This window comes from Alternaria alternata, assembly GCF_001642055.1.
Source record: "Alternaria alternata strain SRC1lrK2f unplaced genomic scaffold CC77scaffold_15, whole genome shotgun sequence".
NCBI classification, from domain to species: Eukaryota; Fungi; Ascomycota; class Dothideomycetes; order Pleosporales; family Pleosporaceae; genus Alternaria; species Alternaria alternata.
In genome coordinates, this window is record NW_017306204.1 from 146,007 (window position 1) to 163,425 (window position 17,419).

Genomic DNA, 17,419 nt, shown 5'->3' on the forward strand with positions numbered 1-17,419 from the left:
GATGTGCACGTTATCTCTTTGACGGGTTGTAGACCGTTTTGGATGGTCCCTGTACGTCTCCGGGAAAAGCGGATGTGCTTGTTGTAGGTATCACTTCGAAAAATCGAAGGACATCTTCGCTTACGTTGTCACTGTGCTCCTCTTTTGCGTCTATATTGGGTAAGACGTCGTGACTCTGCGTCTTTATTTTGGTATGCATAGAGGTCAGTTTCTGTAATCCTAGTCAGACCACAGCTATGATTCTCCCTATTGTGGGTTGAGGTGCGGCATCGAGACCTTTCTCTCGCTCTTACCGAACCGCTTCTACCTACGCAGGGTTGTGCACCCAGTTCTTGGAAAGCTCCCTGGCCCGAGATTCCCATGTCTGAGAGTCTCATATCATGAAAACACTGATATCATCGTTAGCCTCGATACCTTGTTACCGTTCCTACGAGCGCAACCTAGAAAGACAAGGCAAAGCGAACCCAAGTACTCTAGGACCAAATTAGTTGGCGTAGGATTTCAAGCCGCGATCAGAATAGGCGTTTAATGCGGGTGAGTCCTCGGGTTCTAATCTGAGAAAGGTTGCTGCGCCGGATACTGGCTTGCTGTGCCACTCTCCTGTTGGCTTGTTTAAGCGCTGCGGCGCGCGGAAAGCTGTTATGGCCTCCCATACGTCCACCCGAACCGGCTTCCAACCCGCGAATGATAGATTGTTCTTCTTCCTTGACCACAAATTCGCTCGTAGATCTGACGATGGTATGTGCTGGTGGATCTGCCCTCCCAACGCATTCTCAAGGTCGAGGCTGGTGGGATGCAGATCCGAATCGATCACAATCTCGCTTTGCCGGATGCGGGACAAAACAATATCGGTGTAGAGCCTACAGTCTCGATTGGTATTCCTCCATCGTCAGATCGCATCTGGGCATCTGTAATCGTGCAATATTCCGACACTGACGTTCGCATCTAACACACCCTCATTGGAAGGTCATCCTGTATTCATGGTCAGTGCGCAGGATTCCAGCTTCTAGATAGACTACTCAGCTTCCTTTGAGGCTTTGAAACGTTGCTCTCCCCAGGTTATAATCTTAGCTACCATGCAATGTACGCTTTGGTGCACCCACTCATGGGCTGCAACAGCCAGCCAACACCAACATACCCCTCACAAGAATTAGCGAACCGGGCGTTCGCTTCACCTTGCCCTCGAGGCTTTGTGTAATTGGTGTGGGTGACCCCCAAATTTTTTCCTGCGAAGACAAGTGATTGGCCGTATCTGATCTTCTGACCGATGTACGTGCCTTCCATGCATGTTCGATCCCGAAAGTTGTGCCTACCTTCATGCATTAGCGTGTAGTCGGGTCATATTGTCATGGCCTTTGCGGATCGCCATGCGAGAAGGACTCCACCTCGGTACTGGACGCCGAGTAACGAGTGATAATGAGCTAACGACGTTATGCTAGTTCTCGCCGTTAGCAGACGACCACAGCCAAACTTGCGTTACGGACTTCCGGTCTCATTTTCTCACGCGCGATATTCAGAGAATTTAGAACATTTGCGTAAAAGTAGGATTTTCTTTAATATTCTATTGCCATTCAGGTAGGTGCACGTACCAAAGTAATCTATAAACAACACGTCACGAAAGCAGATGGTACAGAAGCATGCCGAAGCACGTTGATGACTTGCCTCCCCAGCGCCAGATACCATAAAAAATCGATATACAACATTTGAACAAGCAACCATGTCTGGATTGTCCTGATTGAAGCTGCTCCCACTCAAGGCTTTGACTTCGTTTGCTTTATCTGAGTGTTGTGTAGCTTCGCCTTGAGACGCTTCACAAGCAGCTTCTCCTTCGGACCGAGAAAGGCCTTCAGCTCGGGCAAGCTCATCTTATCATTCTTGCCATTCCTTCCACCTCGTTGCAGATGTGTCCAGTAATGATCTCGAAGATTATCTCCCCTCGAGAAATGCCTGGGACACACTTTACAACCGTGATTTCTCACAGCACTATGGACAGTTCTGACGTGGCGTCGAAGATGTTCTGGGCGTACAAATCTCTTCGGGCATGGGTTGCCGGGATGATCCTTATCCTCCAAATGACATACGTAGGGCCTTGGTTCCGAGGCAGTTGGGAACGAGCATGGCATAGTACTCCACTTCCCCAGCTTCATAACACTGGAATTTGCCCCAGAACCCCGAGAGGTAGAATGGAAGGATTGTTGCGATGAGTCATCATCGTCGCTTTCAGAGTCTTCAGGTTCCGAGTCAGTGTCCATTTCACTGTTTTCAGAATCCTTGGCCAACTCTTGCTTGTATGATGCCGAGTCAACATTCCCAACAGCTGAGTAGCGAACTGATGCAGGATACGGCATGTATGTTGTTCCCGCTGAAGGGCCAGCTTGGGGGATGTAACCTTGCAGCGGTTGCAGATGCAGTTGGTTGCAAGTTGGATCGTCTTGGTAGGGCAATGAGTATTCTTGCGAGCCCCACGAGGCGCCTGTTGTTGAAGGTGTTGAAGATCTGCATCCAAACGAAGCTGTCGAAGATGAAAGTGGCGGAGAACATGAGAGGGGAGCTCCAGGATGTTGGTTTGTATGAATGGGCGTGATCATATCGGGGTAGCTAGGCCTCCAGACGGGTTCTGGCTCTCCTGACCAAGCGTCATGGCCGGTTAGGGAACGGATGTGTTGGTAAGCTGGCGAGTCCGCTTGGTTGTACATAGCCATACCGGTATAAGGCGGAGTGGGCACGCTCTCAGTATGACTGATTGACGAGCTTGTCGATAGAGGGCTACCGCAAGGCGGTTCCACAAGTACCCAAGGATCAAAGGCATCTAATGAGGCGCTTAATGACCTTGTAGTTATGGGTTCTTGAGCGCAATGATGGGCATATGATCGTTCGTCGAACGATCCGTGACTAGGCTTTGAAGTCAAGGGTTCATGCGAGTCACATCTCGAAAGATGGTGTGAGCCAGCATAGTCCACCACGTATTGGTGGGGACTAGAGGTGAAAGATTGTACTCGTCGTTGTTCCATCATGGTGAAGTGGCACTGAGTGTCAACCAGCGAGGATCGTAGGCGTCAGGTAGGCAAACAAACTGTGTGTACGATACACACACTTAGATAGGAGCGTATGAACAAGAGGATATTCTATATCACAAGACTTGCTAGATCTGAGATCTGGAGTTGATTGTTACACTGACAGGAGCATATCCATTTAATATAGATCAGATGCAATAATGAGCCAAAGACCATGCCACATCTTCCGAGGAGCATGTCAGTAGGGCCCACCAGCACACGAAAGAATGCTAATGATCGAAAGATCCAGCAGCTTGGTACCTGAGCGACTTGGCATACTCGATGCCAGGCATGCATGCCGCTTTGGCTGCATGCATAGCCTGACCGCGAACAAACAACAGGCGGCTCGAACGACATGGGTGAATGTTGATATGCGGCGTAGCCAAATACTCGGGTCATGGACAGATCTGGCTTTGTTAGGCGATGGCAGTTTTGCAAGCATGTACCCTGGCTCCTATGTGCCTACTGACGCTGCTCATACACTACTTTCATTTGCAATGCCGTTGTTTCGGCCGTCTCTCAAGCAGATACTTGCAACCGAGGTAGTCTCTGGTCGACGTCTCATACATTCTCCCGAACAAGCGGTAGGGGCCTAACATTTCTGTGGGTCGCGACGATCTGTCTGATTAGGGTCTCAATGTGTATACGGCGCGTCTGCTTGATGGCGTCTGCTCAGCCGTTGTTACGTGGGACAGCTACTAACCTAGTCAGTCCTGTGCTTTGACGTGTGGCAAGGATGGTTCGACCGCCAGGGTGTGGATGTTGTGTACGGCTAACCAAACTGGGCATTGAGGAATGGAGAAGACTTGTGACTAGGACAGTAGTTTTGGGTATGACAGCCACCTACCGGCTGCAGCAGGATGCACCGTTGTCGCTTAAGCACCAGGGAAGATGAAGCCAAGCTTCTTGCATATCGAAGGCCGTGCTCAACCCAAGCTCTTTGATGCTGCGTTCAACTTGTTTCAAAGGCCCCTACTACAGCCACACATGCTATTTGCAACTATACATATCATAGATGATGTCAGAAACCAATAGTCACTGTAATACTCGACTTTAGTGGTCATCGTATCAGTGACCAGCCATTCAGATTGCAGTGCTGGTGGGTTTCTCATGCCAGCACTTTAGCCCAAATGGTGATTACTGATTGCAATCAGAAGCACGTTGGGTTTTCAGAATATGTGGAACTCGCGAATCCATTCGAACCAGAAGGGTAGCCACAGAGCCATAAGTGCTCTGGTGGCGTAGGGTATGAACTTGGAAACAATTCATACAAAAGATTGTACAGTTTGGATCATTGTGATCGCACCTTGACGTGGCGGCGACATGTTAAGTGAGCTCTAACGTCTCTACCACACTGCTAATTTAGTTGAAATCATCGCTATCTCGCATAAGTTGACGAAACGATGCGAGCGGTAACGGCACGGTTGGGGGTTCCCCATCGTGGCGAAGATCGATCCGAGTCAGCAGTCGATCAACGTGTTACGAGCCACTTTTGGTTGAATCTCAAGCTGTAGAGGCCAATCAAGCTACCTACTGGCCGCTTTCCCCTTGAGCCACGACATAGATCAAGACCTGTGGCGTATGCTATGGAAGCATCGGACTGACTGAGTTCAGTTAGGTCGTGAATGTGGTCCTTCTAAAGTATGACCGTCGGAGGCTACTAGAGTGTGGCGTGCTGGTCAAACTACATAGACTATGAGTGCGGGAGGAACAGACCCTTAGGCATGGCTATTGACGCTGGCAGCCGTATCACGGGGGCCAGTACCAAGATGGCAATATCGAGCGAACATGAAGAACTGGTCTGTGGGGGAAGCGCGTGTCGCGAGTATGGAGACTTCCGGCAGGCTCTCCAATTGGGGGATGCAGGATATGTTGTGAAGTACCCGCATTTGTAGCAGAAGCAGTTTGTCGAGTGGCTCGAACGGTCTGGTTTCGAGGAGACCATGTGTTGCCAGCCATTGACAGCTGCGCAGGCGCAGGCAATTCATGGAGGCGCGGCTCTTGGATTGGCTTTCGAAAGAAGCGGCAATCCCGTAATTGGTCACTTGACGCCACGCATGAACCGGCGTATCACGTGTGTAGGAAACTTTGGATCTGAAGTGTGTGTACGAAAAGTCTTCGTAGGACTCACCATGCATGACAAGAGACTGCAACTGAACCGCCAATCGTTGCATCCCTGGTAAGACGATATTCCCGTTCGACGCTAACGGGAATTACTCGAACTCAAGACCCTGGAGGAGTGATTAGTATGATGCAGCTGGGCCCTGGTTGTGGTAAGGCCTCGTTCCACCATACCTCCCGAAGGGGCTCTTGCCAAGCAAAGCATGCCTTAATCGTAAGCGATGATATGGCGTGTTTTTGAAGGAAAGCGTGATCGGGCTGTCCGTCGATAGAACAGGGTTCCGCTGTGGTAGCGATTTGAAATTGTTGAGGGTGATATTGCGCTGTCAATCCTGAGCAGTAGCTGGGTATCAGAAGACTAGTTCAGAGTCGGTACCGGAGAAAAGGATGCTTGGTACTGTAGCATCAGAGTAAGAGGTCCTTTCGGAATAGCGCTAAAGGTTGGCGTGTATACGTGCCTGCGGAATCGAGAAAATGTCCAAGTTTTGTGCTGGGAGACTCAGTCACTGACTTTCAGCGAACAGCCACGACTCGCCGACAAGGCGCCACAGCCTTGAGTGCAGGGTTATGATTCCTGAACTGTAACCGAAACCATGACCTTCCATGCCCCCCGCGCTGTTGGACTTACCGGAGTCACCGGGATCCAGAAACGTGTTTTTTGGTGCCGCATCCCCGACAGCATACTTTTATCCCCGCTGCGTGTCATCGCTTGACCGCCCAGTTGAATGGGATGGTGATGTGATGTGATGGTCAGAGCTGCATACGCGCGCTTAGATGGAGGATCGCGACTTCGTAGAGAATCTGAGCCCGAAACCTCGCTTCGCTGCAGCAAACCTGACTTGGATGGAAATGATCTCAGTTAGGGCTGCTGCTGCTACTTGGAACCAGATGGAGTAGATGGAGCGATTGGCGACATGATCGAAGACGATGGAGGAAACGGAGGTTCCCAACGAGATTAGCGGAGTACCAGGGTACGGTACCAGCTAGGCTGACCACGCCAAGGCTACTAACCCACAATTGGAAGGACTTCTTTCGACGCCACAAACCAGCTGGGCACATGGAGGTCAATCCCACCGGCTGATGTGCACTCCTGTTCACGTCTCGTCACATAGCATCCACGCCTCAGGACGCTACGGAGTTCCGTAGCGTTTCCATGCATGCATGGCACGATGTCCGGACCAGACTGTGTAAATCTGTGGCGAGAGGGCACGCTCAAATGACACCTCTTTTATGCCCTCTCGTAGGAAAACAGCTGCTTCTTGACAATAGATTCTTGCTATTCCGTGGGTTTGTAGTTACACAGACATAATGGAAATCGTGGCTCAACAATGCCTCCCCTGGAGCGTCATCACCAATATTACCACTCTATGTCATGGGCATGAGCATAAGCACTCACGGCAAGGCGCCGCCATCTCTTGTAGTCGGTTCTCGTCGTTGCGAGAATGATCCGTTCGTTGCTTCAAACTTGATCCTACGTTCATCACTCCTCAGAGTACTCACGACAAATATTGTGCAATCGAATGTACCCAACACCAAGATCATCTGAACCTAGGAAGTATATTCGACGCTTCTCATTTATACAGGAGAAAACGATATCGAGCACTAATCTATAGATGTGTTCATAGCGATACCTTCCAACGTAATCTGTACCCAGTCTACAAATAAAGTCAAGTTGCAGTCGCTTCAGACTTCTGTAGTAGCCAACAGCAGAGCAAGATTATCACAGACCTTCGCCAATTTAGGGCCATCTCAAAGCTTCAGTGTTGAAGTTGACCCAGGGTTCAAATGGGAAAGACGCGAGACGATGTTCCATAAACGGTTGGCCAGATAGGGATAGGTGCCCACACGGTGGCACATGCCTATCATCGAAATACGACTTCGATCGAACTCAACCTCCGAATGCCACTATGGCCCGTACCGATTCGTCGCCTATAGCCGCTCCGGCCTCACGTACGCTGACCGATGACAACACGAATCTCCATAACCGGGTGAATAATACCGAGAGAAGGGCCGATGGAAGCACAACAGAACAAACGCTATTCCGATTGCGTTCTTTGCTGCACCTGAGTCCGTGCAATTATTTCCGTACAGCTTCTAGCTCATGTAGGATTTCCAGGTCACTCAGATCTGTCTACGGACGCTCAGGAACACTTTGTCGCCACAATATCGAAACAGTTATGTTGTGGCTGACCCGCTTCACAATTCACTTTGATTAGTCTGATGCCCCCAAAGTGATGAAATAGCCGGAAATTGTGAAACTTTGTAGCCTAGAAAAGAACGATGAATAGCGCACAGCTGGGTTGATCGAAGCTTGTGAATTGTAGGTAAAATATGGAGACGTCCACAGATTCTCATCGCGCTCCAGGTCCTAGTCCGACCCCGCTCCGCCTCGCCAAAATAACAGCATGAAGACACCGCCCTACAGCTTCTAAATCCCCCAAAAGCGTAACGTGCCCACGGTCGCTAGATACGACACCGCCTCTAACGACACTGTACCCCTTAGGCACCATGGCTGCACGAGCGAGTACAACACCGTCACCACTCGCAAATGCAAGCTCATCATATACATCCGCGCGTTTGATAGCTTCCCGACTCTCTACCTTCGCGCCGTAGACTGTCGGCGTGGACTTGCCGTAGATGAGCGCGATGGGTGGATACGAGTTTGATGATGTGTGTTCGGGTCGGTGGTCGAGTTCCTGTTTGAAAGCCTTGATTTCGGCGAGTGTTCTTGTAAGATAATGTATTGCTTTGTCGTAAGGAATTGTGACGTCGGTTGCGGGGTTCGGTTCTTTGGATGTCTCGATGTTATGTTCATGGCCCATTTGCGGGCCCATGCCTGCTTGCTCCACGCTTCCTTCTGTAACGTTGTTGGCGGCGTTACGAGCTACGTCGGCGGCATCCCTCGCAGTACTACTTTTGCGAGCGGGAAAGGTGGGCAGTGCTGAGGAGACAGCATTCATCAGGCCACTAACGCTGAAGTTGCTATCTTTAGGTTGCTCAGGGCGAGGCAAGGGCGCTGCTATGCACGGAGAAAGGCGGTGTTCTTTCCATGTATTAACGTCAAAAAAGTCTACAGGGTACTCTTCCTTGGTGCGCTTGTTGATGAAGCACTTTCCGTCTAGAGGCAGAAGAGCGAAAGACGTTCTGATACTGAAGTTTACTTGTGCTGTGAGCACGCGTGAAGAAAAGAGGACGTCGTCGCCATTACGGAATGGGCCAAGGATATTCACGCAGCGTTGAGGCACACCAGCATATACGACACCAGCTACTAGATCCGGACGCTGATTGATAACATGACGTGTGATCAAGCCTCCCAGTGAGTGCGCGACAACGATGGCACCTCGCTTCTCAAGAGGAACACCTGGCTGATTGCAGGGTAGTGACTCTAGAAACTGTATCATACGCCGGCTCAGGAAGTGCGGGGAGAGCCGCCAGTCATAACCGTAGTTGTGGACCCTAAGCTTACCGTCTCTTACGTTGTCACAGGCATTCAGACGCTTGAAAAGACGCTTGGCGATGTCGACAGGGCCAATATGGGTCAGCATGCCACTTGGTATGATGCTCTCCTCCATGCGCTCGTCCGCATCTGGATCTAGAGGCACCTCCAAGTCTACTTTACGTAGGTTCAGTCCGACTTTTATAGGCACCCAAAGCTGCCGATGGGGCGGTTCTGCCGAGCGCAGGACGGACCCCCGATAACCTCCCAGGATGACCAAGTCACCCTCGAGCTCCTGCAGAGCTTGTGTGAAGTACGGATGCGACTCAGTGTCGGCGTCTCCACCCTTTGATGGTAAACGCTTCCTCCTTATCGAGTCGCGACGCGAGCCCGGTGCAGGCACGCTTGTGCGGGGGTTGGCTTTTTGCGAGGCAATATCGTCGGTCTCGCGTGGTTTGGATGTGGTACTGGCGTTGCGGTTCCTGAACATTTCGGTACTAGACGCTAAGTTGAAGTTTGGAAATGAGGGGCTAGGCAGTTTGAAATTGGAGTCTGCCCAGCTGTCTCGAAGGGCCTTCAGCCTACTGTTGACCTGCTCTTGGACACTTTCGAAGCGCGTGTCGTCGCCGAGAGAAGATGCAAAAGATCGTGTGCGGTATACGAGCAAGGAACCCTCGGAATTGGACCGCCGTAACTTGGGCGTCGGTCGTTCGCTCAATATCTGGGGCGATGGGGCGATGGTGGAAGTGCTGTCGTCGCTAAACTCGCGCTGAGGAATTGGGGCGGTACTGGGTTGTTGTGGCACCTCAACGAGATTCCTTGATGCGCTCCTGGACTCTCCCGGTGTGGAGTGATTGGCGCCGTCTCGCTGTGGTATGTCCCGAGGTGATACACCGCTAGCAAACGTGTCTCTCCTCCGTCGGTCAAAGGTGCGCGGCTTCTCAGAATCGAGCGACAATGCTGACAAACTCGGGAGGGAAAAGTGGAGGTCCTTGTAGGTCTTGGTGATGGACGTGGGAAGGCTGAAGGGCATGAATTTGCGCATCGTATCCCCCATGGAGCCACTTGACGATGCCCGTCGCCGCCCGCTCTGTAGGTGATCGCGGAGTATGGATCGGTGGTCGCCTGCCTTGTCCTTCTGAAATGTCTTGGGGCCTGCTCGCCAGGGCGAGGGCAGTCTCGTTCGAGGGTCGGATTGTCGCTCGCGGTCGTCATTGCTCGATGTTTGCGTCGGTTTCGGCCTCACATCAGCCGTTTGTACATGTCCGGTGGGCTCGGTGGCTGGTATCGCTTTTTTCAGTTCCGGCGTCGAATCGGTAGCTTCTTGCCAGCCGTCGAAAAAGGCGCCATCTTCGGTCTCATCGAGGGCTGCAGCCTTTTCCGCTGCCGGCGTTTTGGGCGAAGTCAGACGCGTCTGCTGCCTTCCTATGCTGACTCCAATTGCTGACTGTGCTGTCTCGAGCTCGAACGCCCTTTCCTCGGGCGATTCGTCCTCGGACGGTGTGAGGTCATCGTCAACGATAGATGCGAATTGGATGTCGGCAAGGGCACTCTGGCGACGTGCATGTGTAGTAGAGGCTGCAGACGTCTCTGCCATGGCAATCTGGCTGTAATAATAGAAGATAGGTGTATGGGCTGCAAAAGTGGCCCCGAGGTTGGCCTGCCATGTCTGCGGTACTTGCTGCTCCGTAGTGTGGCAGTGTCAGCTTTCCGCCCGCTGCCGGAAGCAGCGACAGCCATGCCTATCCATCCCACCTACGCGGCCCAGCTTCATTTCTCCATCATCTCCAACGGACGAGAGACGGTCAAGTGTAGTCGCAACGGTGTAATGACGGCAAGCGCGACGCTCTTAATGACAATGACCAACGTCACGTCAAAGGGCGTCGATCTTGTTTGCCCAGCCACGCGACACGCGCCACGCCGCCACGACGCCACTTCACATGACAACATACCCCTCCTGATCGTGTGCCTTGTCCCGAGGCAGCGGCTCCCACGATACATTGTCTGCAATCTCAATCTCAGTCGTATGTTATCTCTCGCATGTTGATAACGCACTCCCAACGTGCTAGCTAGCATCCCTTTGTCCGGTGCTGGCCGACTCCACGTCGCATCGAGAATTCAGCGCTTGAACCGACGCCCGGGATGCACCTAGCTCTCCTCAACATGTCCCTCTTCATTCAAGGCATCTGAGCAGGGTGGTGTACTTGCACAGCAGTCTCTGAAGAAGTAGACAAGAGTTTGCCATGCGGCTCCGCGTCTTCCCGTTGATGCATATCGCCTAACCTCCCGAGGTCGGATCAGGGTTTGCGAACAGCTCAGGAACAAGTCAGCCGATCCCCATCAGACCACAAATCCGGTCGCACCTTTAGTAACGCATTCGCGAGTCTGCGGGCTTTATCAGCCAATTAAGTAACAAAACCCTTTGTGGAGCGAGCTCCAGGTCTCATAACCCTTTGGTAACCGAGCTATATGCTCGCAACGAGGCCGATCATCACCTCCCGTATGACCGACAGTCTAACAACGAATGACAATCGTCACATAAACCCAGCATCAAGCAGAGGTATGGTCGGCCAACGCACCAGCATCATCATGCTTGCTATTGCGTAATTGGTAAACGGTGAGCTAAGTCCACAACTTCAAGATATATCTTCGCAGCCGGGCCGACCCAGTCGTCATCCTTGACCATTTTTATTCCCTCACCTTTGTCTTGAGTACCGTTTCCTGAAGTTTTATATCGTTGCAAAGACTGCTTCCCATCTAAACACAGATCAACATCGAACATGTCTCGTCTACTCAGCCTCCCAGCACCTTTGCCATCAGAGTCCGTCACGCTCGGACAACTCCTCACCAATCCTCTGAATCCTTCTTCCAGCTCTCTGAAGCTCCACAAATCCCCTGATTCACGACAATTATCAACCCAGTCGAAAGACGAAGACGCTCACGCCACAACCCATGTTACTATCGATGAACCATCGCAGGTTTTCGACAACCTGCGTCATGAGCCCACAACACAAGCCTTCCTCCGCAAGATGTCACAACAACAGAAGCCAATTTACTTCGTCACCGGACTTCAAACATCCAAATCTCCTTGTCATAAGCGTGCGGCTATGCCACACGGACCCATAACCGAGGCAGCTTCAACCCCGCAACCACAACTCCACCTTCCATTTCGACGGGTAGATTCGGCATCTAACATGGCCTCACCTTCTTCGCCTACCAAATCAGAACCTTCGGAGACAATCCTCGCGGTACAGCTGCTGAAAGTTAGGTGCCGTGTAGGTGCTGTCAATGAGCCGCATTGTATTTCGGATGTGGACTACATTTGGAGCTACCATTTAATTGACGATGACGAGGCGGATGATTTACAGCTCTCCATAGGATTAGGTAAAGTGGTGGAAGAACAAGAATGGAGGGCTTTGGCGGGGATATCACAGAAGCGGGAGGAGAGAGGCGCGGATCGTGACTGGTCTTATGATTACGAAGACAGCGACGATGGTCTCGGTGGATTCTGATTAAGTCTTTCTCGTCAAAAAAAAACATCAATGCAGATCTGTCAGCTTAGCCCCTGATATTCATACAGGGTGATTTCTCTCACTCCATTGCATCCTACCCATAACCTCAAGCACATAGACCTAGCTTCAACGTCACTGCCTGACAATGCTCGGCGTGCTTGGCCTTGAATGTCTCCAACTCTTTTACCCTCTTCTTGCAATTCATCATATCGTATTTCCTGCCGCCGACAATGGGTTTTCATGTTCATACGTTCTTTGTTGCCGTTATTTAAATCACCTGCGTTAGCCCAGGCCCCTCATATGCATGGTCGTAGTTGACGTCCGCAATGTTGCTTGCGCACATCTCAAAGCTCTGGATGCCAAAGCCGGGCCCACTAGCGAAGTCGAGAAGTTTATCCTAGTGGTAGCCCGGAAGACTGATGGACATGGGGTAGTGTTGCGAACTTTGCTAGGCATACTTATTCAGCTCTTGGTATTAAGCCGGAAAGGCCGTTCGACCAGCCACCCAAGATGCACACGCAGAGAGCACAGGAAATTATGGGCCTCAAGTTCAGAAACATGCAGGATACAATTAAGAGCTTTCTGGATCAGCAGATAGAGCTCAGGACACAGCTTCAAGGTAGTAGAGTGTGGTTGGTGAATCGCACTGGGCTAGCTTCTCATGTGCATAATAGATAGACCTTAAAGATAAAAAGACATAAGAGACTCTTTAGCCTTCATGGATAATATTCATTCTTGAGTATGTAGACGCGTGTGAAGAGCAAGACTGCTCGCTACAGCCTATTCTTAATGATTGCATGTGAAGAGTATTTGGGCAGGCACTGACATTTTAGTATTAACTCTTATTAAGATGACTCCTGAGGTACTATCAAGAGTCTGGTAAGGATGATATATCTATAGCACGTAATCGTAGCCAATTCAATCCAACAGGAGCCTAGAGGGACTTTGGTAGCCCACCCGCCTATAGCTTTGGAACACCGTGACATTAACTAAGAATACATGGTGGATAGAACCATTAGTGCGAAGTAAAAATTGGCAAGAAACTTATTACTATTCTGGTGCGAAAATTACTACTACACTTAACTCAAGTGTCTTCAGAATGCAAACGTTATTCGTCCAGGTATCCTGCCAATTCATTCCATACTTCCGCTTACATATGCTGTTGAGTAATCCAGAGTTTTCGTCCGTCAAAACCTAGAGACATTCTCTACAGTAATTGGACTAGCTTACGGCCGTTACTTATGCCAAGCTGTAATATCTATGCTTTTGTTTCGTTTCCACTTGCCTCTAACTACAAGTGCGCCAACGAGGCAGTCATGATATCCATCTACGAATTCAGTAGGCGAAATACATTGGACTAGCTAGATGAAGGTATAGTCTTGAAGAGATACGTTAAGATGTGCGCTTTATTTCACAAGGCAACAGTCGAACTGATGGATGAGACTCATAACTAGATTTTTGTCAACCTAGTCATAATCAAAATAAAGCTTCGTTCGTCAGCTCAAACTGAGTTGTATCTACTGTCACGAATAAACCGTCCGGTTGGCTTATTAATCTATGTACAAACAACCAGAATGTAGTTCTCCCAATATCTAATCAGCTCCAATAAGCAAGGCATTGCAAACATGCATTGCTCACGGCTCGGGCCGATCTTTGGGATGCCTAGAGAATAGCACTATAATTTCTTGTTATATAATCTATATAAAGTTGGAGCGTTGTCCGACATTAGGTTATTCTCCTTCACAAACGAAACATCCAAAAGCTACACCATAGATCTTTATCTTAACCATCCACGCAAGTAACTGGTTGTGTTCGTCGATCAGGCCGTGCCGAAATGACCCAATCACACGTCTCAGCAGGTAACGAACAGATGGCGGCCGGACAGGCGTTGTTTGAATGATACGAGAAAGAACGTGACAAGCGTCTCAAGAAAGATGGCTTGGCACAGTATGCCAATTTTCGAGAACAGGAGTTGCGCAATCTTGCTAAAGATCCATGGGTGGATTAAAATGATCCTCGCATTACAAACCCTCCGCTTAAAGATGGCGATAGTATCAAGTTTCTTATCACCGGCGCTGGTCTGAACGGTCTCCATTACGCAGGCCGATTGATTGAGGCGGGATTCAGCAGCAAAGACATTGTCCTCGTTGACGTCGCCGGGAGATTTGGTGGTACTTGGTAGGTCACATTCTCTCCGTTTAGGCTTATTCAAACGTTGATCATGGAAGGTACTGGAATCGCTATCCAGGACTGATGTGCGATGTTGAAGGCTACTGTTATCTCCCCTTTCTCGAAGAAACAGGGTATATGCCGAAGCATAAATACTCCTATGGTGCTGAGATAAGGAATCAGATCGAGCGAGCTGCGTCCCATTACGGAATGTCAGGTCAATTTTGTACAAAGGTCGACTCTCAAGTTTGGGATGACGACCTGAAACACTGGACCGTAAGGATGACGCGTACTACAGGAAAAACCCCAGAGTCAGAAAGCCTTACTGTATACGCCGACTTCGTTTTCGTTGCCGCAGGATTTCTTGCTTTTCCCAAGATCCCAAAGCTTCCTGGTTGGAAGGTGTTTAGCGAGCATAAACATGCATTCCATACATCCCGTTGGGACTACAACTACACAGGCGGGTCTCAGTCGAAGCCAGACCTAACAAATCTAAAGGGAAAGCGTGTTGCTGTTGTGGGAATTGGCGCAACAGCTGTCCAGGTTGTTCCTGAGTTAGCCGAATGGGCTGCTCATGTGTACGTCATTCAGAGAACGCCAACGTACGTTGGACCACGCAACCAAAAATCGACTGTGGAGAAGGAATGGGAAAACGTTGCAGGTGAGAAGGGGTGGCAGCATAAGCGCAGGACCAATCTGAACGCATACATGTCGAACAGCACGAGTGGACAAGGACCCGATTTGATCCAGGATGGTTGGACTCAGGCCCCGGCCCTTTGCGGATTCCTTGGATCGCGAGATATGACTGTCACTTCCGATCAGATGCTGGACCATATCAAAGCGCTTCATGAGATAGACTACCCTCGCACCGAATTCTTGCGGAAACACGTGGAAAAAGAAGTCGAGAACAAGGAAGTCGCAGAGAAGTTGAAGCCTTGGTACGGCAGTTGGTGCAAACGTCCAGCGTTCAACGACGACTATCTTCAGTCCTTCAATAAACCAAACGTGACACTAATCGATACCAATGGAAGAGGTCTCGACGAATTCTCAGAGAACGGCATCATATTCGAGGGTAATGAGTACGAAATCGATGTCGTCGTCTTGGCAACCGGCTTCGTAGTCACCAACTTTTTAGATCCTGCTGAGAAGATAGATGGCCTTCTACTGGGGCGAAACGGCGTATCTGTATCCGACTACTGGAAAGAAGAAGACAGCAATGTTTTGTTTGGCGTGGCGATGCCTAAGTTTCCGAATCTCCTGGGTCGCCTCGGGCGAGGAAGTGGTTCCTCATACAACTTCACATCCATGCTTGAGGTCGATGCGAAATTGATTGCGCACGTCATCAAGAAAGCCTATGAGCAAGCAGAACCAGGACAAAAGGTGGTTGTTGAGGCTTCAGAAGAGGGAGCAGAAGAATGGAGCAACGAGGTCGCGAAGAGAGCAGCATTTTTTGGTGCGCTACTGCAGTGCACGCCGGGTTGGTACACTCTCGAGGGCGCTGCTTTGCAGACGGAATCGATGGATGACAAGACTTTTGTTGCGAAGAACGCACCATGGGGCTCTGGACCTGTGGACTTCCAAGAGAGGATAGAAGCTTATATAGCAGCTGGAAGCCTTAGAAGTTTTACTGTTAAGCTAGTGGGATAAGAACATCTAAGAAAAGGCTGAGTATGAAGATATCACCGTATACAATAGAAAAATCAAACGAGTATGGAACAACATGCCCTAGCTTACCGCCTACCTTAGCTTCTAAGAAGAAATTCTAGAAAGATTAATAGTATTGTAGACTTCTAGATTCCTTATCTATGTCTAAGAAGGTCTTAGCAGGCTTTATTGTAGTAGGTATAAGTGCTTTGCTCTAAAGAGATGTTCAGTTTCTCTCTTCGAGGTAGTGATATGATACTTCGTCTTTTGCCACGCCAAATCTTTTCGTCTTGTCTCACTAAATGCTTTCTATTATCAAGTTGCGTACCGTATCGCCTGTTGCACTAGCGACCTGTCGCAATCAGACGGAGAAATCCGAAACCATGAGGTTCGCGAGTCATCGGGGTGTCCAAAGACATTGACCCGGTGGCTGTCAACAGTCAGGTGATCGCCCAATGCTGGCATGATTGAGCAACACCGAGCAAACTGTATGACTACCTAGTGCTCAGTGCTCTTGGCACAAACAAGCAGCACTGATTAGGAAGGTACTCATTAGTATGTAGTGTTAGGCAATGAGCTCCTATAGCTCACTGTACTCAACTTTGTGTTCAATCTAAGGATTAGTACTTGATTCTCAAAACCCCGTGCTATTACATCGACGTACCAATCGCGTTAGTACAACACTCATGTCCATCACATTCACTCGTTCTCGAGAAACAATCCCTAGGTCGTCTAAGGATAGCCTTCACAACAGGCCTTAGTAGAGTGTTTAACGAAGCTAGGTGTCTGGCGAACCTGCGAGGTACGTTGTAAACTTATTGTTGAACAGCTTAATGCCACAGTGACTGGTCTTGACGATGATCAAGCCAGAAGAGAAAAACGGTACCGGTAATGTGTCGGTACTATTCTTGAGCCTCCAGTGTTCCAGTTCATGTGGCGACGCCGTGCGCGTGCCACTTCAAAACCCTTGCCTCATACGAAGAGTCCACTACCGGTGCTCCCAGGCGGCCCGAGCGGGCAAGTTCCGTAACATCGCGCAACAAGCTTCTCAAGCTTTCCCACATAACTCCGTCATCTTTGCTGTGAAGCCTAGGAGGAATCTAAAAACAAAGTACTCTGGTTGAGAACTGGGTGACTGACGCAAAGTCGCAACTTCAGCCGCGCCTTCCGCTTAGGTTTGGTACCCGACCCCTCATCGCCACATCTCCAGCTCGCCCTAAATCCCAAAATAACCATGCAACGACCGCCACGCAGCCGCAGCACCAACGCTCCGATTTTCAAATTCCCCACTGGTATCGACCGGCGTACGATCCAAGCCCCTGTAGCGCGTGCGATGAGGGAAAGTGCCCGCGTCTGGGCGATGGGCTAGCACCACGCACGTACCATCTCGTAAGCGGCGTCATACCTCTTCGTGTTCGGTGATGTCGGCTTCCAGCTTCAACATGCAAATTTGCTTAGTATGGTGGTACTTGTACATCACCGTG

The 17,419-nt window shown here is 50.1% G+C and overlaps 4 protein-coding genes across 4 annotated transcripts; 2 read left to right on the top strand and 2 right to left on the bottom strand.

Annotated features, from left to right (window-relative positions):
- Window positions 1-1,662: 1,662 nt before the first annotated feature.
- On the bottom strand, window positions 1,663-3,014 carry CC77DRAFT_966647 (hypothetical protein; the record flags this gene model as incomplete). Its single annotated transcript, XM_018535736.1, has 3 exons — window positions 1,663-2,473; window positions 2,540-2,820; window positions 2,884-3,014. 3 exons carry the CDS (start codon window positions 3,012-3,014, stop codon window positions 1,752-1,754), a joined length of 1,134 nt encoding a protein of 377 aa, XP_018383876.1. The 3' UTR covers window positions 1,663-1,751.
- A 4,511-nt stretch (window positions 3,015-7,525) lies between these two features.
- On the bottom strand, window positions 7,526-10,207 carry CC77DRAFT_1063122 (hypothetical protein; the record flags this gene model as incomplete). Its single annotated transcript, XM_018528601.1, has 1 exon — window positions 7,526-10,207. One exon carries the CDS (start codon window positions 10,205-10,207, stop codon window positions 7,526-7,528), a length of 2,682 nt encoding a protein of 893 aa, XP_018383877.1.
- An 816-nt stretch (window positions 10,208-11,023) lies between these two features.
- CC77DRAFT_191434 (hypothetical protein) lies at window positions 11,024-12,274 on the top strand. Its single transcript, XM_018530556.1, has 2 exons — window positions 11,024-11,170; window positions 11,252-12,274. The coding sequence occupies exon 2, from the start codon at window positions 11,391-11,393 to the stop codon at window positions 12,120-12,122; it is 732 nt and encodes a 243-aa protein (XP_018383878.1). The 5' UTR covers window positions 11,024-11,170; window positions 11,252-11,390; the 3' UTR covers window positions 12,123-12,274.
- A 1,639-nt stretch (window positions 12,275-13,913) lies between these two features.
- On the top strand, window positions 13,914-15,972 carry CC77DRAFT_1041857 (cyclohexanone 1,2-monooxygenase). Its single transcript, XM_018527248.1, has 4 exons — window positions 13,914-13,981; window positions 14,033-14,121; window positions 14,182-14,300; window positions 14,351-15,972. Exons 1-4 carry the CDS (start codon window positions 13,957-13,959, stop codon window positions 15,936-15,938), a joined length of 1,821 nt encoding a protein of 606 aa, XP_018383879.1. The 5' UTR covers window positions 13,914-13,956; the 3' UTR covers window positions 15,939-15,972.
- Window positions 15,973-17,419: the final 1,447 nt, after the last annotated feature.

What these genes read in the sequence shown, in the direction of transcription:
- CC77DRAFT_191434 (XM_018530556.1), top strand. Translation starts at nt 11,391, where the DNA reads ATGTCTCGTCTACTCAGCCTCCCAGCACCTTTGCCATCAGAGTCCGTC.
- CC77DRAFT_1041857 (XM_018527248.1), top strand. Translation starts at nt 13,957, where the DNA reads ATGACCCAATCACACGTCTCAGCAG. An exon ending in ATCTTGCTAAAGATCCATGG is followed by an intron (nt 14,122 to 14,181) that starts GTGGATTAAAAT and finishes GATAGTATCAAG; the next exon opens with TTTCTTATCACCGGCGCTGG. An exon ending in GGGAGATTTGGTGGTACTTG is followed by an intron (nt 14,301 to 14,350) that starts GTAGGTCACATT and finishes TGATCATGGAAG; the next exon opens with GTACTGGAATCGCTATCCAG.